Below are 24,350 nucleotides of genomic sequence, written 5' to 3'. Positions count from 1 at the left end.
GGCGGCGCATGGCGGTGCAGCGATCGAGCGCTGGGCTTGGGATCAAATAGAAACACGCGGCGCGGTGACGCACCTCTCGCCTCCTCTACTCCGTTACGTGCTGCTGCCATGGGAAGACCGAAGAAAGTCCGGACGTCCGAAGAAGAAGCGGCTTACCAGGAAGAGCTCCGTACTGCCAAGCGAGAAGCGATGCGTCGCCGCCGAGCTGATCCGGAACACCGTACCGAAGCTGAAGAGGCGACGCCGAGTCGAGGATACCGAGTTTAGTCTAGGGAACGCGAGAGTCGGCGCCTGAACGCTCGACGTCGCCGAGGAAGCGATACCGGCCTGAGTCTGCTCGAAAACTTCCAGCGTCAAGCCCGCCGAGATGACTTAGCAAAACCTGGCATAACCCCGAAAAACCTAGAAACAACTCAGGGAAGCCACGTAAAAGTTAGGTGATCACAAGCTTCGCTGTTGACTGGAACCTTGCACCACTATACTCCGTTTCATACATTAGGTGCAACACTGTGGAGGCTAGATATACTTTTATTGCGATAGCAATTACATGGACACTCCAGCCGCATTTCTGCCGTCGACGTCGCCATGAGGTTTCGTATGAGTGAAAGCGTGTGAGGGTGAGCCGGCAAACGCGGTTCAATCGCGCGTTCACGAGCGAGGAACGCGGCCCGGATGCGTGCCTTCTCCTGTGGCGCGGGAGGCAGGGGGCTGAGGCGAGGGACGAGGGGGGTTGTTCTCTGTCGGCTGCTACGGTTAAAGCCCCTGAAACTTCGTAAAGTAGTGCCACTCTCCTCCTCCGCCTTCACTCCTCCTCGTTTCTCCTCTCTTTCGCGCTCCCTCCTCAACCGTGGCGCCACCTACATTGCTCGAGCGCAGCAGACGACCTTTCGCAGAGTGAATGCACGCATAGCAAGGCAGTGCTCTTTTGGCGTTCACGTTGGCTTTCCAGTTCCGCGTAACTTCGTGTACAGCATAGAATTTCTAGTCGGATGTTTATACAAATTCGGTAACGACAGCTTTTGTTTCATTTTTTGATAACTATTTCTTAAAAAAGTATCTGAAGGAGTGTTAACGCTGTGCGCTGACGACTGCGAATGTATCGCGTGCCCTACAATTAGGTACGCAACATTTGTCAAGGGCGTGTCGCAAGATCTTGTTGCGAATGGTTGTAAATAACACGTTTACCATCGAATGACAACCTCTTGGCTTCCAGCAAGCCCTCAGCCTAAAGAATCCGCGCCGCCCTTACCATGTGAATTCGCGGCGCGTATCAGCTATGACGTACAAAGGCTGACGGAGATCACTGCTCTGGAGGTTCGAAAGTGTATTACAAGCTGCAGTGCCTCCAACGTGCGTGCTTGCCAATCTAAGAGCGCGCAAAGCCCCAGAGGTGGGCGCTGGTGCTATTATGCTTCTCGTGTAGCAACGCCGACAGAAATACCGCGGCCGATCATCGAGTCGGGACTGTGCGTACACAAGAAAATAAAACGAGTTTTTAGCATTCGTGCGCGAAGCAGGAGCGCGATAACAATGCTTGTCTCAATCTCAAACAAGACCACTGTGGCCTTCAGTAATTTTTTCAGGTTAATGACTTATCACGAATAACAGTTCATCGTGCGTTGGTTCGTCCGTTTACTAAGTGACGTACTTGTCGCGAACCGAGTTGCACTGAGGTGCATGCATTGAGGACGTTTGCACTCCCTTCGAAGTAACATTTGCGAGACATGAATTTATTAGTGAAGTCATGATCGCGCAAAGAATCCCCCCGCCATGACGCGGCCGAAATTGCGGCAAGTGAAATGTTTTATCCATAGGTTAAAATGATATGAAACGGCATTCTAGTTGCAAGTTAACAGTTTATTTTCACATAGATGCATGACAGATTTGCCTTTGCAGTCACAAGTGCGTGTGCACCATTTATTGTCTCATAGCGTAAATAAACGCACCAGCAAGAGTCCTACAGCAAGCGCGTCTCAATTAGGCATAGTGACTGTAGAAACTATAATAGTGGCATAGACGAGCAAGCGAACGACTATATGAGCGCGCGAACTAAACGAGCGAGCAAACGACTAAACGAGCGTGCGAACGAACGAGCAAACGACTAAGCACGAACGACGACTAAACCAGCCAGGGAACAGGCGGGCGACCGCACGTTTTCTTTGCGAGTGCTCCACCGCCGCATCTTAAGCTTCGCACACTTTAAAGCTCACGCGAATTAGCACATCCGTCTCAATTACCGATGATGCGGTCGCTCGAGGACGATCGCACCGCGTAACACGGTTTCAGGAGAGCACGCACGCTTTTCATCGGTGCCTCTGTATCGCAAATCCACCGGGCGACCGCCAACGAGGAACACGAACAAATGTGGCAAACAAAGCTAGCCTGTCTAAAGAAGGCTAGTAATTAAGTAACCACAAAAGGCAGAGAGTTGCTCTCCTGAGGCGCTTTCATGATCGAGACTGAAATTTTATCAAAAGGACTGCGCTGAATCTTAAAAATTTCGTAATCACGTTATCGCACGCAACCTCGCGTGCCCGCGAACTCCAGCCGGTTGGCGTTCAAAACGATTAAGCGCACCAAATATGACCAACACGACCCCGTAGTGCACATATAAGCAAAGCAGACGTTGCGTAAAAATCACGTTAAAGCGTGCGTACAAATGACAACATGCACAGTGAACTGTGCAATATCTACTACGTTATTGCCCGCAGCACAATACGCAAGCCTGGCACATACAATACTCTGAGAGAGCCACAACTTACATCACATAGTCGCGCGGAGGAAGTTGGTCGGAAGTTCTCCCTGCCGATTCGGTGAAGCCATGTCTTTCTTCTTAACCCGTTGCGCTTACCGGACGGTATCGCGAACATATTCTTGCCTTTGCTAAAACTACATTGGCATCCAAACGCGCAGCAGGTCATGGTAACAGAAAATGACGTGAAGCGACGTCGCACTTGCCACAAAACATCCATCAAGGTGTTCACAAGATCAAAACAACACAGAATAGGAACGGAAGGAATGCCGCCAACAAGCGCCGCTTCTCGAGCAAAGATGGCACTGAAGCGCGACTGTAAACAAACGAAGCCGGCGCAAGGGGCCACGTGATGCCATTAGGCCAATAGCGACGCGGCGTCGGCTTCGGCCAGAGCGCTGGAGGAGGAAGCGGCATTCTTCAAAGCGTGGCACTACTTTACGAAGTTTAAGGGGCTTTAGCTACGGTTCCTCATGTCCTCCTCGCCCGCCGCTCTATTGGCGGCGAGCTCGACCACTGGAAAAGCTAGCGCCACCGTCGGCGTGACGTGGCATGAGGGATCACGTGGACACAGCGGCCGCGTCGGCTGCTTCGGAAGCGCCGAAGTGAGCTGAAAACAAAAGTTTTAAGTCCCACCTGCGCCGCGGTTCTGGTTAAGTGGTGAGGCTTTACCGCCTTGGGTGTCTGCTTGACAACATTTGAAAGTACTTCTGGGCACTTTTCAAAACAGAAATCCTGCGTTTAATAGTTCTTTACATTCCAACTATACCGATAAATGAAAGAGCGCGTTCCCCCTGGTTCAACACTACCTTAAAGCGCTTAAACAATAAGAAAAAAAAAACGATTATTTCTTGTAGCCAAATGCTCAGGTTCTTCTTCCGCCTGGGAAAAATATAACGAAGCTACTAAAGAATATATCTCATTAAAAGCACACACAAAACGTAATTTATTTTCTACTACCGTCCCAAACATGTTGCACTCTAACCCGCGGCGTTTTTGGAAAACGATAAAACCCGAAACTAATAGCTCTATTTATCTATGGGATAATTCTGGCTCACCCATTTCTGACTCAAATGTTCCTGATGCCTTGAACCTTGCATTTTGTTCAATGTTTACAAAAGAACCCGCTGTGATAGGAGTTTGGACTATTTGAATGGCGCGGCCGAATGCGCGTGACTGCTGTGCGGCGGCGACGGACGAAGAGGAAGAGAAGGGCCGGTGCTGCTCGAGGAAGAAGTTTCAAAGCAGCGAACGAAGTCCCTGGTCCCCGTTCCACCCGGGAGCCCTGGTCCTGGTCCAAGGCCTGTTCTTGCCTGACTGTTCTTGCCTCGCAGGGTTTTGGCCAAGAATTGAGTAGCTGTTATTTTTTTTTATTATTTTTTTTTCTTCTATCGCTTGTCAACAGTTCAGCTAGTCTCATTATTATTTAGCTAATCAGACCACGCAGATGTCCTTTTCTTCGCCAGGGCCAGGGGCATTCCCCTGGTCCGCTTCTCTTCCTCCGCAGGAGTTACCTGTGGATCTGTTTCTACGAAACGGCATCACATCAGTTCCTGTGGCTCTCGTTCCAACCAATAACGGAGTCATACGGATGAAGAATCCGAAAGCGATTCAGGCGGAATTGCGATCGGTGACGGCCCATTTCCAGAACATCACTGAGGTCCGCCAGTTTGGAAGAGGTGGAGTCCTCTGCTTTTCGGCAGACCAGTCCTGTGTACAAGACCTGTTAAACTGTTCGCTGTTTGCCGCCAATCCGGTGAGCGCATTTATTCCTCCCCACTTGGCATGTGTGAAAGGGCTTGTCCGCGGCGTCGACGTGAACATGACACCGACAGAGGTATTAGAGATGCTTTCACCCGCGGGTGTAATTTCAGTTTATCGGTGTGGACGTGTGGTCGAGAAAAACAGGATCCCTACGGAGTCGATCATAGCCACATTTGCAGGGACAAATCGACCCTCAGAGATAAAGGCATGGCCTCTAATCTACAGAGTGGAACCTCTGTCCCCTCGTCCCCTCCAATGTGTGAAATGCTGGCGCTACGGACACACGGTAAAAGGATGTAGATCTGCTTCCAGGTGCCGAATTTGTGGACAAGAGCACAATGCTAGCGAGTGTAAGAGCAAGGTAGAAAGGTGCTGCCTCTGCAATGACGCGCACTCTGCTGATTATTCTAATTGCTCAGCCAAGGCACGGGAAATTGAAATTCTGGAAATCGTTGAACGAAGACGTTGCTCACGTAGAGAAGCCGTAGCGGAAATTCATTCTAGGACACAGGGTTACGCCGGCGTCACAGCCCGCCAGGTGACAGCAACGGATACGTCTCTTTCACATTCTATTGCTAATGCCATTGAAAGGGCAATGGAAAAATCTATGGAACGCCTAGCTGGAAACCTTTGTGAGTCCCTGACACAAATTCTAACTAGCCAGATGGCGCACATATTTGGAACAACAACAGCAGTTGGTATAACTTCTCGAACTACTGAGTGTCAACGTACTTCAAACGAGGAAGTAACCGCCAATTTCACGTCGCAAGATGCCCAAAGTGTAATGCCACCTGTCGCTGTTAACGAGACCCAATGCACAGGCTCCAACGATAACACAGAGGGCGCAGAGGAAATGGACATGGATCCTCGATCTTTAAAACGATGTAGGTCCCCTTTGTCTAAAAAAGCTACGACTCTAACTCAGGCAAAGACAAAAAAGTATCAGAAAGACAGCCTTACAAAGGAAGATTTATTAAAGGAAAACATTTTAGGTAAGGCAGTTACTGAGTCCATACTTACGCAACCATAGGTCTCCTCAAAATTCTTCATTGGAATTGCCGATCAATTTACTCCGCAGCAACAGATTTATTGTATCTATCATCGAAATTTTCCCCGGATATTATTGCTTTGCAAGAAACATGGCTTTCAGCTCATCAAAGTTTTCAATTGGCTAACTATCGCTCTTTCCGACTGGACCGTCCATCGAAGGGCGGAGGTTTAGCTTTCTTCATCAATAACAGAATTAGCCTTAAAGCAAAGATTTCATATAAACATATGTCCCCCGAAAGCGAAATTTTCGCATTAGATATAACTATACCAGGGTGCCTACCTTTCTCTTTAGTAAACGTATACTTTCCGGCGGGTGTACAGAACACTCGATGTTTGAATTCAGCAGTGACTTCATGGTGTAAGGACAAAATTCTGGTTGGAGATTTCAACTCCCATCACACGTGCTGGGGTTTTCGAACTGACCAATGTGGCAAACGCTTGTGGGATTGGATAATAGATAATAATCTGACTTGCCTGAACTCTAGAATTCCTACATATATTTGTAAACAGTCCCGCTCCGCATTGGATTTAAGTTTTGTAAGTTCGTCCTTCACTAACTTATCCTGGACAGCCTTGGACTGTGCAACCAACAGTGACCACTTTCCAATAATGGTTGAAATTGCTTGCCCGATTATGCCATCGTGCTCCCAGGTACGCGTATTTGTAGATTATAATAAATTTAAATCAGATCTTAAGGTACATTTGGCTTCTCATTCCGAAGAGCAGGAAGACACCAAGGCTATGAAACTTTGTGCGGTAATTAAAAGAACATACAAAAAGGCTGAATTCAGTGTTACATCTGCAAAGCAAACATCTTATAACCCTTGGTGGAATGCAGACTGCACGCGAGACCACCGACGCCGACAGGCAGCTTGGAAGCAGCTCCTCTACAACCAGTGCCCCAAAAATTGGTCTGATTATAAGTTTTATGCTGCTGTCTTTAAACGTACAGTTGCTAAAGCTAAAGAGGATTATGATAGGAAACACTATGATTTCCTTTCTAAATCTAAAAACAAAAAACCGCTGTTTAGGTATATGAGATCTCGGAAAATTCTGCCATCGCCAGCTAATATTGATTGTGTCAATCTGTCTCCCGATGAAATGAGAAAATCTCTCGAACTCCTTGCTAAAGGCTTGGAGAGTAGATTCACGTCATCGATGTCGTTTAATTTGCAAAAATTAGCCCCATCCTTAGTGTATACTGAAGTTTCATTGCCAGAATTATCTCAAGTGATTCGAACCTTACCATTGTCAGCCCCTGGTCCTGATGGAATTACCGTTCACATGATAAAAATTTTATTTGATCTATCTCCTGGAGACCTTCTAAACGTTATAAACTATTCCTTACAGAAAGCCTGGATACCTTACGATTGGAAAGTAGCTAAAGTAATCCCGATACCTAAAAAACAAGGACAAGGTTATAACATAGAAAACATCAGACCTATTTCTCTTACTTCTAATATGGTCAAACTCATAGAGAGGGTATTACACTGCCGCATTACTATCTGGATGACGGATAATTTAATATTAAGTCCAAATCAAATAGGCTTTAGAGCTAATTGCTCAATATGGTGTGCCCATGCTGATTTAGAGAGCCGCATCCAACTTGCCCGGAAAAGGAGAGAATATTCTGCTTTGATGAAATTAGATATAGCTAAAGCTTATGACAGCGTCGAACATTCAATTCTGCTAGATATTCTGCAGCGTCGTAATTTTCCCTATTATATAACCGCATGGGTGGCAGAATTTTTGCGATCAAGAGAATTTTATTGCTTTAAGGACGGATGTTCTTCGTCTAAATTCAGACAAACTCGCGGAGTTCCCCAAGGATCTGTCCTATCCCCAATATTGTTTAATATATTAATGAGCTCTATCCCCACTTGTCAGGACGTGCACGTTTACGTGTATGCAGATGACATTGCATTCTTTGCTGCCGACACTGACATTAACACATTATACCAAAAATTACAAAGCTACATGAACATGCTAGAAGTATGGCTTCAGACAATTTGTATGTCATTAAATGTAAGCAAAAGTGCCATTTTAGTGTTCTCGGTCATGGATCCGGTTTCAATTTCTATTACTTATAAACACGAACCCATTCCACAGGTTGAGTCTCTAAAATATTTGGGAATCACATATAATGGAAAACTCAACTGGAGTCCCCACATAGAGAGTGTAGCGGGCAAGGCACAACGTGCTTTAGGTATTCTGCGCAGAATGAGCAACCGAAAATATGGACTGCGTAGGGATTCACTGTTGATGATTTATAAAATGTATATGCGTCCCATATTGGAATTTGGGTGTGTCTTGTTCTCAGGCGGCCCTGCTTATAAAATAAAGCCTCTGGTTCTTTTGGAGCGTGAGGCTCTACGCCTATGTCTGGGACTCCCCAGGTTTGTGGCTATTAATGTTATCTACCAAGAAGCGCGCCTTCCAACATTGCCCTGCAGATTTCGCATCTTAACAGTTCAAGCATTTCTGAAATTTTACAGCTTGCAGCTTAGACGATCTGAATACGCATTCATTGATGATCCAAATTCCTTCTTCCTTGCTCATTGGCCTCGATTTCACACTCCACAGATCATATTTGTTCAAAAAGAATTAGATAGCCTGAATGTGAACATTCGAGAGGTAATTCCGTCAACCGAATCACATCAGAATATTAAGATAGATTTTGATGACATATTCCCCCCCAACTCTAAATATCAATCTGCCACTTTTTTAAATAACCTGTTGCAAGATTACATAGCGCACGTGCAAACAAATAACATAATAGCTACAGACGCTTCAGTGAGCAACGAAAAGGCGGGCGTAGGCATCTTCTCGCTTCCGCTTGGCTGGTCATTCTCCTTGAGACTGCCAGATTTCACACCTGTTTTTGAAGCCGAGCTTTTAGCAATTCTTTTAGCGCTTCGGAAACTCCCGTCGAACTCAATAAGTGCAGTTATTATAACAGATTCCCTTTCGGTCTGTACTTCGCTTACGGCTTCACCCAATTCGCCACCAATAAAGACGTTTCTAACATTAGTTCCTCCACAGTTGACTTCTCTAAAACTATTATGGGTACCTGGACATTGTGGCTTACATTCAAATGAAATGGCAGACGCATTAGCGCGAGCATCCCTGAGTGGACCTATAATGCCTGTTCTTCCTTTGGTGGCTCACATAACAGCAATCAGATATAGAAAATATTCTATTCATAGAGATGTCAGTGAATCAATAACGACATGGACAGAATATCAGCACCTCAGATTTCCGTGGAAGATCCAGTGGTGTCCATCAAGACAATCAGAAGTAGCGATCACGAGATTACGCTGCCGTGTCCCTCCATTAAACCTATATTTACACAGGACTGGTCTGACGCTATCGCCTCTGTGCCCATACTGCCAAGAAACAGAATCACTAGATCATTATTTTTTGGTATGTCGACGATACAAATTGTTAAGAAAAAGACACCTAGAACTTCCGTTCGCAAAATTAGGGTTAATATTATCACCAGAAATCATACTATCTTTCGGTGCGTCAGTTATAGGGGTCAGCCACAGGGACGTATTTGATGCCGTTTGCAGTTACATTCAGTCAACAAAACGAATAACTTTTTAACTTTTGTCTTGTATTTTGGTTGTTCTTGTAGGTTTTTTTTTTTTTTTTTTTTTTTATCTCTCTTTCGTTATATTTTTTCTCATCGAATAAGTAGCACTTCAAAAGATTAGGTGAACGTTTCAGCACGCAATTCTTGGCCAATCCCCCAGCGTGGGTATGAGCCATATCATGAGGCCATCATCATCATCATCATCTGGGCGGAGGCGGCAGCCATGCGAACTGCCTGAGCTGCCTGGGCTGGCCTTCCGAACGAGCCGAGCAGTTCGTCTACCCAAGGCCGGTGTTCCTGGGTGTGCTGGCAGTACAGGCTGGGCTGTCCTTGGGCTTCAACCGGCCTTCTCCACTGCGGGCGAGCATCCGACGCCGGCATGTTCCGGTGCAGCTAAGCCTTCCGAACGATCTACCCTGTGGCGGGCAGACGTCCCGACTCAGCTGTCGCGCGAGTGGCTCGTCGTGTGCAGGGCATCCGCCCCGGCCTCCAGCCCCTGCGCCACTCACTGCTCCAGATTCATCTTTGCGCCTCTTCGTGCCGTGAGTGTGTGATACCGACGCGCTATCGGACGCCTTCCTACATTGACGCTGAGCGTGACTATACCTAAGCAACAGACACTCATGAAGGGAACTGTGTGTGTGTTATCGTCTACGTTATCCTAGTCCCGTCCCCGTGTCATTAAAGCCTCTCTGTGTTCATTGTGCCATCCCTGTGTGTTTGAGGCCTGGGCCCACATCTTCCTATCACACCCGCCAATGAACTACCAGATTTACCATTTTTCGATTTTACACCAATGGAAGGTGTTAATTTTAGGCCGGAAGGCATCGTTAAGGTAATAGATGGCCTGAAGTGCTCATCATCCTGTGGGACCGACGGTATTAATGCCAAAGTGTTAAAAAATACGAAGTATGTCTGTAGTTCGATCCTCTGTATCATCTTTCAGCAATCACTTGACACAGGCACTGTTCCAAGAGACTGGAAAACAGGGAAAATCATTCCAGTTTTCAAGAAAGGTGATCGGTCTTCCCCAGGTAACTACCGCCCCATTTCACTCACCAGCCTATGCTCCAAAATCACGGAACATGTCGTTTACTCTCATGTTGCTAACTTTCTAACTTCAGTGAAGTTCTTTCACCCTAATCAACATGGCTTTAGGAAAGATCACTCATGCGAAACGCAGTTAGCTTTATTTATTCATGATATTCATTTAAACCTCGACTCTAACATTTCAACGGACGCCCTGTTTTTAGATTTCGAAAAGGCTTTCGATAAGGTTCCGCATTCTCGCCTTTTACTAAAATTATCACGCCTAAACATCCACCCACTTGTTCTTAACTGGATCCAGTGTTTTTTAACTAACCGAAAACAGTTTGTATATGCTAATAACCTTACATCTTCCGCTTCCTCCGTTCTATCTGGTGTACCTCAGGGCACTGTTCTTGGGTCACTCCTATTTTTAATGTACATTAATGATCTGCCATTCACTGTAACCTCTGCAATGCGTCTTTTTGCTGATGATTGTGTCCTATACCGCCCTACCAATACCGTCGCAGATGTCTCTACTCTTCAGGAGGACCTCTTTCGTATTCAAGACTGGTGTGCTAGATGGCTCATGTCCCTAAACGTTAGTAAGACTGCATATTTCATTCCATCGTCGACCTAACTACATCCCTCCTGCCTACAAGATTAACAACTGCACTATATCTACTACCGACTCCTTCAAGTACTTAGGACTTCACCTATCCAAAGATTTGTCTTGGACAAATCATGTAAGCCACGTAATTAATTCAGCTAACAAAATTCTTGGTTATTTTCGTCGTAATCTCTTCATGGCACAACCACCTGTGAAATCAGTTGCCTATAAAACGCTTGTGCGACCAAAACTTGAATATGCATGTGCTATCTTTGACCCTTACCAAACTAATCTCACTAAAGCCCTTGAAAGCATTCAAAACCGTGCTGCTAGATTTATTCTTTCAGATTACTCATATCATACTAGCGTTTCATCCCTAAAATCTAAACTATACCTATCGCCTCTTGCCTCTCGTCGTCGCATCTTTCGCCTATGCCTCTATCACAGGTTTTTTATTCCATACCTCGTGACAGCCAGCTGGTCCAGCTGGCTCATCATGTTTGTCGAACAGGCCATCCGAACTCGGTAATCCCACCACAAGCCCGCACCACTACGTTCCTGCAGTCATTCTTCGTCCGAACTGCCCGAGACTGGAATGGCCCTCCCAGACAAACGGCACTCATCCGCGATACAGCGCGCTTTAGATCTGCCATTGAGTGTTCCGACTCATCTAATTTCAACATCATCAATCCCGCCTTTTACGTGTCCACCCCTCATGTAATGTCCTATTTTTGGACCCTTGAGGTATTAATAAATAAATAAATACTATGATAGGTAGTGGTTGCCTTTGGAGACGTTCAGCATGGTAGGCTACTGCTCGGTGCCGCAGTGCCGGACGCACGTAATGGAGCCCGGTGTCAGCCTTATTCACACGTAGCCACACGGCAAGGAGCTGCGTGAAGCTTGGCTGGCGAAACTTAGAACCGGCAGACAGCCATCGGCTACAACTCGGGTATGCAGCAAGCACAGACGCGAGGAACATTTCTGCTACGGCGCCGGGACTGCGCGATGTTCGGTGAGTAGCAGAAAACGCGTACTGAGACGCTCGCCCGCTGCCCGGCTAATGTCATGACGGTTTGGTTTACGAACTTGTTGATGCTAGATAGTGGCAAGTTCACTGGAACGGAAAGGGAGCGGTAAGACGCACATTAAAGAAAGGCACGGCATATGGTCATGGTTGTGTTATGAATTAATGCACTGGATTACAAAAATCAAGCAGAGGGAAATCGCACGCTGAGAAGACCGATAAACATACAGTGCGATGCAACTTGAGAAATAATATTGAAATGTCCAAGAATTTAGAAGAGAAAAAAGATTGAATCGTCGCGACGGCACATCACAGTCGCCGTAGCTAGGCATCGAAATCTCTATAACGGAATTATTTTTGAACAGTTCTGATAGCGTCCACGCAACAATGGTTGCTAGTGTACTGTCAAATGCTCATATGCTGCGGCCTAAAGTTCACGGCATAGTGCGAAAACGCGCTCACAGCGAAAGCAAAACATTGTGCGCGGACATGCATGCAGACGCGCAGTCGGTCGCTGCGAACCCGTGCTATCGCTGGATTGAGGCTCCACTCTGTTATGCCCCATTTGGTTATACAGACAGCCCACTATATGAACATATTTCACATAGTTTACTCTCAGCGTTTGCCTACCTTTCACGCAAGAAGCCGGTTCGGGAGACTCCATCGCGGCGACCGCGCACAGTGGCGTTTACGTACTGTACGTATTCGGTAAAGAGATAGCGTCTGTAAACGATTCTGTGCTTTCAGTTTGCCCAATATTATTATGTCGACAGTCAAAAACTTCCCTCGTTTTGAGAGTACCTGCATAAATGCCCAGGAGGGCTGCCGTGTGGTGTTTTTATAATGCCCCGTAAGCGAAACCTATGAGGAGCGTGCCGCGTGCTCCCTCATACTACGCAAGTGAGGCGCTTCCGACAGATGGCGACTCCGTAACTTGTCGCCGCCAATCGAGTGCAGGCTGGTGGAGGCAACCGCGGCGTCTATAACGGCGTTGGCCAGGCGAATCGCGGACGCCGTTGTTGACGCCTTGGGCGGACGCCGTAGGGAGGCGTTGCCGGCGCTCGTGTGTTTTTAAAGCGGGCTGCGACTGGCCTAAAGTGCGCGCCCGTTTACGTTTCGTACGCGTTGAAGCGATAGATGCCCGGAGGCCAATTGGCTCGCGGTTGTTCCTAACTCCGGCGTCTTCACAGACAGTTTCCGCTGTCATCGAGCGATGTGTGCTCATGCTTACCTGTGCGCGCGTGGCACCACGTTGGACGGGCTAGTTGGTTTGAATGCGAACAAGGACGTTGACAGAAGCAGACACACAAAGACAGCTCTGTCTCCCTATGTCTGTTTATTTCTACGTCCTCGTTGAGTCACGCTTACATATTCTATCATTGTTAATTTATTTAGTAAGCGAACGTTTACAAATTTATACAGCCGATAAAGCTACTATACTTCGTACAGCTAATTACCAATTCGCTATCGCAATCGGTGCTTCGCGTTTCAAGCGGAAATGCGAATTTTTTGTAGTGGATGCGTTCGCGCTTAGAAATAGTTCGGTGTTTCTTGACCCGATTTTCGTGAAAATATTCTTTATATAAGCTCAGTTCCCAATGAAGAAAAGAATTTACTCTTAAAACAAACAAACCGTGCACTCATGGGGCTGCTAACAAGTTATTTTAAATCAAGTTGATTTTCGTTGTTTTTTAATTGAAGCCTCTCGCGGCATCCTCATGTGCATGCTCGCCCGAGCAATCGTCACTGGCGCGCAGCGAAGCGTAGACGATAACGCGCGGAGGGATAAATTTCGGTGACCGAACTTCTTGCGTAGCTTCCACAGCGTTGCACCTGATGTGTGCAACGGAGTACAGTGCAAGCAGCGCACTTCCTTTTCGCCTCCTCCTATCATTTTGCACATGCTTATATCGTATATGCAAAGCAGATGCTGTACTATTCAACCGCCAAAGTTGCTCAAACTAGGTGTTACTTTCTTGACTTAATTATTCCTCAGAATTTATTAGAATGGCAACCCGCAAACAAATGTTAATAAACATAACATTCGCACTGCATGACTCTTATCTTAAGTATTCCCAGAGTAATAAATAATAAATGTACAAAAGAATATTAATGCCCAAACCTGAAAGTGATGTAATTTTACTGGCGTGGCATTCTACGGTCAGCTTTGTGGTGCTTCTGCAATGACATTACAGACCTTTCAAGGGTGCCAGAAATTTTGGCGCGCCCGCACATTTCGTGTCCGCGTTAGTCGGAACAGTTGGAACACCGTCCATCGAGCACAACGCCAGACCTTGCTGTCGCTGCCAGTGTTCCGGGCGAAACTGCCAAATTCTTATAGGCGTAGGCTTATTATAGACAAGTTTGCCTACTACAGTTTCTACATGAGGAGGCCCTCGCAACGTTGTTATATTTAATATGCACACATTCCGCGGGGCACACTGCTCGAAAAGCCAATGTTCATAAAAGTGGTAATGCCTGTCTCAATGGTGTGCAATTTCACGCGCGGCAGCACTGCGCCGAAGTCGTCCTTTACACGTGGTTCAAGCTGCGTCACAGAGTAAGCAAAGAGCCTGTTTACCATTATTGAAACAGCTTTCTGAGCTTGTTACGCACGTGGGCAAAGTCCAAGGACCTTTGGTCATCGAGAATGATCTCGAGTTCAGGCGATCTTTATTAACGTGCTTCCCCTGTGTAGAGTAGCGAACCGAAATGTGCGATCTTACGGCCTTTATTTCCTATTTCTCTAGGAAAATGTTACTGAGCTTTTTCAGTCTTGCTTAAGCACTTAGGCGTCTTTTATGAGTTAGAACAATATCGTACATTATCGCAATATCATAAATAATGCTTCAAATTTCTACCTACATCTATTATGACTGGTGAATTAAGTACTGTATACGATGCGGCGAAGAACTGCCTTGATCTCGAATATATGTTCGGCGGTTAGTTCAATAAAAGGAAATTAAACGTCAAGCTGGTGCGCCCGGTTCGAAGACGGCACAGAAGCAGACGTCAGAGAAAGAAAATTGCGTTCGTTCTCGGCCGCATGTGGCTGCGATCAAGGCGGACAGTATCGCTGGTGCAGCGTCTTGGCTCGTCTCGCCCAGGCATTCTTCATTTGCGCTCCGCTTCTTGACGCAACAAGACAAGTGAAAACACTCCGTCCGCCCTTTCGGAGCCCGATTCAAAGCAGTCATCGATTTGTGCGACGCGGCCTTGGTGTATCACTGCGCCGTTCATAGCGTCATTTTCACGCTAACAAAAAAAAAATTGTGAACAAGAACTTGAAAAGCACGCAACTGAACTAACGCAAGATGAAAGATAACGGGAAACTAAGCATCTGAGATTTTGCGACGTTCTTAGCTAAGAACTACTTGCTGTCGTGCAAGCTAGCCGTGCAGCGACCACTGGTGCGCGCTCCGCAGGTTCTGTCGCCTCTGCAAGATGGCCGCTCCCACGGCTCGACTCGATTTGCAGACGACTAGGTTCGCTTGAAGCAGGTGTGTGCTCTCTTCAAATTGTCCGAAGCTCTTGCGCGCCTACGTTCGCCGACGCGAACGCTATTTTCCGTGCGCGTAAACTATCGTGCGCAAGAAATGGAAGTGTGCCGAGTCTGGTTGTTCTTTGACATTTAGATTTCTTCACACGGCGTCGCGTAGAAATGAATGGGGCGACGCAGATGGCTTGCATGTGACAGTCGTTAAGACGACGCCCCGCGAACTTGAATGCGTGATGGTAGCGAAGCTTTGTCGTGCACGACTATTCGCGAAACTCAGTTGGCTTGCCTATTTCACAAATTGCAATAACTGATTATAGGTCACTAGCAAGGGCGGACCATGGGCGATATAGCGAGAACTGTTGCTGTTCCTCTCAGTTTCTCACAAATGGGTCTAGAATTGTTTTACTTATTAAAACTGTGGAGATATTGTTACTTCTAGGCTAGGAAGTTGCTCTGAATACGTGGTTCGTGGTTTACAGTGGCTGGTGCGCACTGTCATGTGAAATAATACAATATGAACTTTTAATTTGTTTATTTGCGGAATACTGTTATTTCTTTCTTTTCTTGCATTTTCGCTAATTTGATTTCAAATTCGCTTTGAAGTGTGTCGTTTTAGTTTGTTCCTCGAGAGTCTGTCTTCCCCCTAAGAAAACTCTCCTTTAAGACGGGCTTTTTTACACATATTAGAAGCTGACGGAGATGCACGCTTTACAGGAGCAAAAAATAAAGTCCGGGAGAAACGGGGGGATCACAGTCGGCGGTTCGCAAAGCATGACTTGTATGCGCAAAGTTGTTCAAATCAAATAAATAAATATCAACTGTAAGCCGGCGTATAACAGTAGCGCCGCTTGGTTTGAAGGTGTCGTGGACAGCAAGCAAGTGGATCAGACATGTGACATTTTCATAGCCAAATGATATTACAGGGAAGCTGTTAGTCTCTCGGTAGTCGGCATTTTAACGCGGCAGTGTTAAGGGCCCCGTGTCGCAGCAAAATGGCGTCGGCGTAGGTCGAGTTGTGTGTGAGCGAAAAATGCCGTATATATTTAGGTATATGTATATGCCACGCCTTGCTATATGACATGCGGTATATGCGGGTTATATTGCCACATCATTCTATCACTGAAGTTGCTCATACCTTGTGTTACATCTTGACAGAGTTATGCCTCGAAATTTTGAGAATGACAGCCCACAAACAGCTGTCATGAAACAAAACAATGACAGCGCATACCTTTAATGTTAAATCTTCTCAGCCTGAAATGCTAAAACTACGAAACAATACCAGAAACCCGAAAACGATGTAATTGTTTTGGCCCGGCTGTGCACTAACTACATCCGGAATCGGCCCACGCCGCTTTTCTACCAGAATGCTCGCTTTCGTGCACAGCGTTTGCGGCCAGCGTTTCCCGGTAAACATTACGGTTACATAAGCTGCAGTTACCCGGGAAGCGTAGAAGCAGTCGGGGATTTTTCAATGCTATCGCGTTCCACTCTTAAAGGTGAAGCTTAAGCGACCTCCAAGTTTTTGCATCCGCGTCCGTTAGCAAAAATGTGGGCCGATCCCGGCGGTAGTGCAGGCCAGGAGTAGTGGCTCGTACCCTCGTAAGGCACAGGCTTCAAGCACTCGGCAAAGTCAAGCGAACAATGCATACATTGTTTGGAACCACGCATATAACATAAAGAACAGCGTACGTTTCAATAAAGAACAAGCATCCGAACCACATAATTGATGATAAGACGCTCCTGATAACAAATCGAAGCATGTAGCTCTCCCAGCATACGTTTCCCGGTAAAGTTTACTGTTGCGCAAGCTTCTGTGGCACGTGAGGAGAGGCGTCACTAGCCTTTCGTGTATAGAAGAACCGGCCTAGCAACTGATTTCAATGTTGCTGCAGCATCACTACGGGCGGCGGCGCTTCGCCAAAATTACCGTTACTCTCACTGCTACCATTATTCTAAATTACCATTACTACGATTACTCTAAAGCAATAAAGCATTGCATACCCTCCCTCAGCAGTTGTCACGGTTGTTTTCAACATATGGATGGCGAGTCAATTTTTTTACACTCCGAAAGCCACGATACAAACGACATCACTTCATAATTTTGCACGAAGTGCGTAATCATTAAAAATAGCTCTAACTATGCTGATTCCCCAACAAGCTCAATATTTTGCAAATATCATTGTGAGTTTATCACCTAAATGTCACGTACTATCGCAGTATTCTGGCTTGCCAATGACAACGATATAGAGCGTTTAGTTTATGCGTTACACTAGAGCGTCATGCCTAAACTTGATTCTCCAGGACATTACTGCATTACACACTAAAAGAAACGAAACCATCCTGTGTTGGTTAGCATGACCTCGAGCCCGCGTGGCTTTGAGCCTCAACCACGATGGTGAATAAATAGCTGGCCCGTGCCTGTATGGGCTGCACGGTTGAAGGGAATTTCTCATCTTGGCGAAATTCTCCGAGTTCTGTTGTAAAAGGCAAAGAAACACTTCTCGTTCATAATAAAATATTTGTTCTTGTTTTCTGGCTTAAAGAACTCAGCAAAGGCAAGCGAACATTGTTTGGAATCATGCATACAACGTACAGAACAGCATATGTTTCAATAAAGAACAAGCACAAAACAAAGCTTTTGTCCAAAGAAAGCGAAGAATTTGACCATTCAGAAGTATGGCAGTTAAATTAGACGTAGTAAGTATTTTTGCCAGTGTCCGAATGTATATCGCGGTACGTTTGTTCAACGCTCCACGCGTTATCGCAGTGCCTTGCCCCATGTGGGGGAAAAAAAAAAAGAACAGAATGCAGAAAAGCGGCACACGTAAGTGTATAACATTGAACGACAGACACCTTCTATAGCAAGTGCGAGAGTTAAAGGAGAACTGGTGATACATAATTTTGAGGTTTTAAAAACTTAACAACACGCTCCTCCCATCTTTCACATTCAGCAAGTACGAAAATTTGGAATCACTTTTTTTAATTTGACTCCAATGTCGTCTTGAAATGCCGGACCTGGCGTCATTGATACTAATGTGACGTCACGGCGCAGAGTGAAATTCGCTGCCGTCCTGGAGTGAAAAGCCCGTGTAGGACGGTGTCGCCCTTAAAAAAAAGTTAATCGGAGTGGTGCCCGCGCGTCTGGCGGAGCTCGCGTGAAGCAGTAGCAGCTATCGCAGTAACGCCATTATGAGCAGCGCCATGATGCATTTGCATTCTGAATACCGAAATCGGAGCTGGTTCGTGGAAACAAGTTATATGGTAAATTACATTGTTTAGTATGGTGCTTGCAAGTATATTTTCTAAGCTTTACAGAGCTTGAACGTTTCTTTAATGCAGAAAAAAAGAGACGCACAGGGAACTAATGTGTCGGCTCTCTTTTAAGTGTGAAGAATAATTTCGCGAACAACAAGAGACCTAGCTGACAACAGATGTGCCTATTGCTTTCTGATTTAATTGTGGAACAAAGAGTTTGCAAATGTTCTGCGCTCAGAAAGAGAACGTTTACTTTGCTGTCTCGATAGCTGTGGTGTGTGATGGAGCGGCACTGGGTGAAATATATATGTTTAGGCAGCGCGAATTTCTTAGCTTAAGGGCAGATAAGGCTACCTTGCACGAAGACAGAGCCCTACGAATTTAAGAATACGTTTAAGAGATGTTTGTTGTCTACAAATCTTCGGCTGATTTAAGATCTGTGTTGACACTGTTGAAGCTTGAGGAAGTTGGTGTGACATTCTTTTTCAACAGCGCAAAGGACGGGACGAGTGCACATACACAGCGCCGATTATTTTTTAGTGGCAACTGGCAACTAAACTGGCAACTGGCAGGTTCACACTTTTGCAAAATTTCCACGCCGTCTGAAACACATCGGTCCACTTCAGGGGCCGCTGCCAGGTGCGTGCGTGCGTGCGTGCGTGCGTGTGTGTGTGTGTGTGTGTGTGTGTGTGTGTGTGTGTGTGTGTGTGTGTGTGTGTGTGTGTTTGTGTGCGCGCGTGCGTGCGTGTGCGCGCACGCGCGCGCGGGCGGGCGGGCGGGCGGGCGGGCGGGCGGGCGGGCGTGCATGCGCGCCGTTTTGCACTTTATCTTTAACAATTGCAGCAGAACCGATCTCAAGATTGCTGTCGAAGGTAATGCGGTTAGCATTGAATCAATGTAGGGACACAACGTATTGCCACCGTCGAAACATGTTATGTATGAGGGGTGTACTGCAGCGGGAAGTCCTCTTTCGTTCTTCCCTAAGGACACTCGGCGCCATCTAGTGCCGCCGCCGCAAAGCCTACGCGTGGCCACTGAAGTGCATGGCGTCGAGGGCTAAAAAACGTGCCATGCGGCAACCGGGCTCCTCTCTCGCGCTTCTTTCTGGACACGCTGCGCCATCTAGTGACATTGCCGAGAAGTCCGCGCTTGTCCTCCAAGACTAGAAGTGCGGTGCCTGCGAACGCTGAGAATTGTTCTCTCGCTTGCCGCACACCCGGCGGCGTATACTCAGTGACCCAAATTTGAGCAAGGTTCGTTTAAGAACGGCACATACCCAGTGCATTCATGGCGTAGCTCGCTAAAGCGTTGGTGGGAAAGGCATTGATTGAGACGCGTCACACACCCAGTTCATTTGTAGCGCGGCCTGCTAAAGTATCCGGTTGCTGTCATTGACCAAGCTTGTGGCGTGGGTTGAATTTCGCTGAGCATCGGAGAAATTTAAGGGAATGTTTTCTTCATTGCCCAAGTTACACAAAGTTGGCGACATTATTTGAAGAGCGGCACACACCTACTGGCACATACCCGCTGACCCAAGTTGGCATGAAAGCTAGGTTAATCGGAGAGCAGCACAGACCCATACAGTGACACACACCTGGTGCTCCAAGTCGGCGTCAGAGAGTTTCTACGAACAGCGGTACTTGCCCGGTCCCGCCTCTACAATAGCCCGGCGTGAAAGAGGTTCCTTGAAGAGCGGCACGTATTGTTACATACTCAGTGACCCAAGTTGGGACCCTAGGTAGGAGGTAAAACAGTTGGATACAAACACGTAGATACAAACGTAGATAGAAACATAGAAACTCAGATGAGTATTTGGCCCCCGTGAAGTGTGTCAAGTACCCCAAGAATTCTAACACATTAAAACATAGATCCAATGCGATGTTGGCATATAAATGACGCGAAGCTAGCTTCAGTCTGTGAAGCAGCAGCAGGGACGAGTGACACGAGCACAACTTCGTCATCTGTAACTGTAAACTCTGTCACGAGAGCGAAGGCGATGTATGCGATGCTTGTCGACGGACGACTGTTGAAGAGGGCTGCACGAACAGGGAAGTACGATACGTATCTAATTACACTCAAGGGTCACATAACCATTTTGGGGGACTAGCCAAGAATGAACGCGCACCCAGTAGTCTAAGTTGTCTACTCTGCCCAGAGGCCCATGTTGCTGTCGATTCGGTCATATATCCAGTTTTGTCTGCTTGGTACAAAAGCATGCCAGCACCCTCAAAGTGGGGGCAAGAGATACAGCTTTGAAACTGCCTTCTGCTTTCCTGCGCCGACAGGGGCTGTCCACTGGACAAAGCGTAGAGGCGGCCATGGACGAGAACCTGAGCCGCGGCTACGTCCAGCTGGGCCGCCAGCAGCAGGGCCTGCGTGTCCAACCGGGGCCCGCGGCGCACGAGCGGGCTCCGGAGGACCGCTGCAGCTGCGTCTACCTGGCCCTGGTGCTGGCCGGCGTCGGGTTCCTGCTGCCGTACAACAGCTTCATCACGGCCGTCGACTACTTCCAGGACAAGTACCCGCGCACAACCATCGTGTTCGACATGAACCTCGTGAGCGCCTTCGCTCTACATATATATAGTGTCCGCTTCGGGAAGTTTGTCAACGACGTGCGCTTGAAGCAGCGACAATCGAGAGTAGTTACGTCAGCGGCACCTTGCGCAAACTAAAGGTCCGCAAGTCGAACCTTTACTTCCTTGCTCTAAAATGTGGAGCCGATGACGTCAGTCGTATGTATAACGCTATTGCCGCGTATATGTATGAGACTCCTATTGCCTAAAAAATATCAGCAAAAATTGACAGTAGCAGTACCCTTTTACTCAGACTGCTATTTAATCATATATTCAATAAATAAACAATCAACTAGCGCTGAACAGACGTTGTCAAACTCGCGAAGAAATTTAATGCGAAATGTGAAAGCTGGTTTCATCATCCGTGCTTTGCTTTTACGTTCTTCTTGTCTCAAGCATGTGAGCAGCGCAATGCTAAACTATGAGAAATTCTATAAGTCTCATCTACGAGTCCAGCTTAAATTAGTATATTTCTGCATTGTTTCCTTCCCAATATGTTGACTGAGAAAGAGCGTCTTACTTTCAAAAGACAGAAAGAAATATTCCATTTCAATGCTATGGCTTTGTAATAAAGAACTAAGCTCTGCGTCTCAGACTGTCCTGCATTTAGATGGAAACCCGCGAGTTAAAGCTTCCTATCAGTATTGCGTCGCATCTTGTCGTCTGCTTACTTTTTGCGAGAGTATAGACGAAGCTGATGTGTGGGATGCGTTTGCTGTCTCGGCTGGCTTAGCATATCTTTTACAACACTTTGCAGATAAATGTAGATGCAAAATTCTGGAGCATTTTCATGTATTCAGTATCGTATAGAAAACATTTGTCAACTTAAATTCGTATGTACTTCACCGTCATGATTTGTGCGCATCAGCCGCATAAGGATTTGCCGCCTGCGTATTGATTCGGCCGCGAATTAATGGAGTGCGCGGGAATGCGCTCATCCTCCTCATCGCCTCACAGCTTCTTGCGCTTTCGAAGCGCAGAACAATTTTTTGCAACAGAGACGCAGAGGGACCACAGTCAGGAGGCAAGGAAAAAGTCGATATGCGATTTAGTTTGAAAGCTTACTTGTGTTGTACTTGTGTTGTTGCTGGCACCAGTAATCGTCGGCTTAACAGTGTTGCCGCGACACCTACTTAGATGTGTCGATGCTTCACAAGGCCTCTCTGCTCAGCGTGAGCTTAACTGGCGTAAATTGTTTCTTTCGGGTCAACGAAAAAAGAGAGAAGAAGAGAGCGAGAGAGAAGAAGAAGAGCCGAAAAGGCATTATGAACATACAGCTTTTTCGTAAACGGCTGCTTGGAAGAAAGTTCGTCGTCACGCTAAGTTTGAGATAGCAAGCGTTTTCGTTTTCACAAGTGCGTTCGTGACGGCATCGAAATCGTGCCGGCTTTGAGCACGCATGATGGCTCGCAGAAATGAGCAGGGACGTTTCTTCGTCGGTAACAGTTTGCGCACTGCGTCAGGAATTGTATGAAAAACGAAAAAAGAAAATTAGTGACGATTTAGCGGCAAATGCGATAGAAATGCGTTAGCCTGACGTCGCACCTCATTGAGGTCCCGAATCCATGATTGCGAAGTGTTGATCAGGCGCTCATTCGACACACGTCGCGTCTATTCGGGCAGCGAAGTGCAACTGACGGTGATGCGCAGCATACTCCCGTAAGTTTCACTACACACACACACATAAACCACGCACACACAAAACACACACGCGCTCTTCTGAGGTCTCACATCCCTTCTTTAGCTCTACCAGGTGACCAGCTTATCGGGCTTCACACACATACACTTTTTCCCACTATGACACTCTTAATGCTAACACATAAAAAAAGAAGCGCATTGCACCGATGCTTGGCTTTCTTTTTTGAGACTGTTGTTCTGGTCTGGCAGGCGACTTATAGTCAGGACAAGGGTGTTTTTATACTATCGTGAAGTCGTTCATTTCTAGTGAATGCTTCTTTTTTAAAATTCCACTGCTATGTTACCCCGAATCGTATAATGGCCGTAAACATGACAGTGCCTTGCCTTTAAAGCTTAAAAGAGTGATTGTAGTGTAATTACTTTGCGTTGCGATATCTCTCGTAGCTTTATAAATACTTAAATGACGCTAAATGTTGTACTCAATTTAACCATTGAATTGTACGGATGCGCTGTGATAATTGTAACGATAGGAAAACGAAATTTCCCTTCTCATATGGCATTCCGGCAAAAATTTGGTGGCGAAGTTCTTGCCCTGGTAAGGTGACTCAAATTACGGCATTGCGCTATAAGAAGAAAGGTCCCGCAGAAATCTGATTAAAAAAGAAAATTTGCGTATTGTATAGGTCACACTATTCAGTGTCACGCAAGACTTTCCCGTTGTAGACATTCGCATCCACACTCCCTCGAGCTTGCTCGAGCTTTAACAAAAGGCTTTAAGAATAAACTTAAGAGGCTAAAAAAAGAAGCCGTATCGACTGTGGCACCACTAGGCCGTATCGTGTATTGCTTGCAACCCGTTTGAAAGCGCGCGTAAAGAAGGAGAAATGCTGAGAGCGAAAGCAAAGTATAGCGTTGCGCTTGAACTACTGGGACGGTGTTCTAAGGGCACGTGGGTTCGACTATAGCGGACGCGACATACATGGTTGCGCCGAAATTTCTGGCCGAGTAGGGCGTGTGTTGACGTCGAACCGGCGCCGCTACGCTGCCCGTAAGGAGCCGGGTCAGTAAAATTACGTCACTCTTTGGCTTGAGCACTGATATTGTTTTGCACTTTTGATATTTATCAGTCTGAGAAGCTTAAAGATAAAAGCCATGCGCTGTGAATGCTCTGTCTTATGACATTTGTTTACGGGCTGCCAGTCTCAAACATTCTGAGGAGTAATTTAATCAAGAATGTAAGACTTGTTCCGAGCGATTATGACGGTTGTATAGCGTAGCCTCTACCCTGCATACACGGCATGTATAAAAGTATAGCATACATGTACCTATACTCTTTTTCGGACATAAAGTGCAACGCTGTGAAGGCTAGTGAGACTTCTTGCAGTGGCTGCGTTCGAACTCAGAGATAGCGTAGATAATGGAAATAGTGCGATGTTTCTTAGCGTCAACTGTGCGAAACTATTCTTTATACAGGGTGTCCCACGTCACTCGAGCCAAACATTAAGAATATGCGAGTGCCACGTAGCTGGACACAACCAAGGTAATGTTGATTGTCGTCGCT

General features: G+C 46.6%; 1 protein-coding gene across 1 annotated transcript in view; it reads left to right on the top strand.

Annotated features, from left to right (window-relative positions):
- The first annotated feature begins 14,671 nt into the window (after positions 1-14,671).
- Positions 14,672-24,350, top strand: part of Ent3 (equilibrative nucleoside transporter 3) — a 355,337-nt gene continuing 345,658 nt past the window's right edge. The window contains exons 1-2 of the mRNA XM_072290073.1: positions 14,672-15,324; positions 20,864-21,133. Coding sequence (XP_072146174.1) covers positions 20,897-21,133 — 237 coding nt within the window. The 5' untranslated portion in view covers positions 14,672-15,324; positions 20,864-20,896. The remainder of the gene's footprint in view (positions 15,325-20,863; positions 21,134-24,350) is intronic.

This window comes from Dermacentor andersoni, chromosome 8 (genome assembly GCF_023375885.2).
Source record: "Dermacentor andersoni chromosome 8, qqDerAnde1_hic_scaffold, whole genome shotgun sequence".
Taxonomy (NCBI): domain Eukaryota; kingdom Metazoa; phylum Arthropoda; class Arachnida; order Ixodida; family Ixodidae; genus Dermacentor; species Dermacentor andersoni.
The sequence above is the reverse complement of the archived record's forward strand: the minus strand, read 5'-3'. Positions and strand labels throughout refer to the sequence as shown.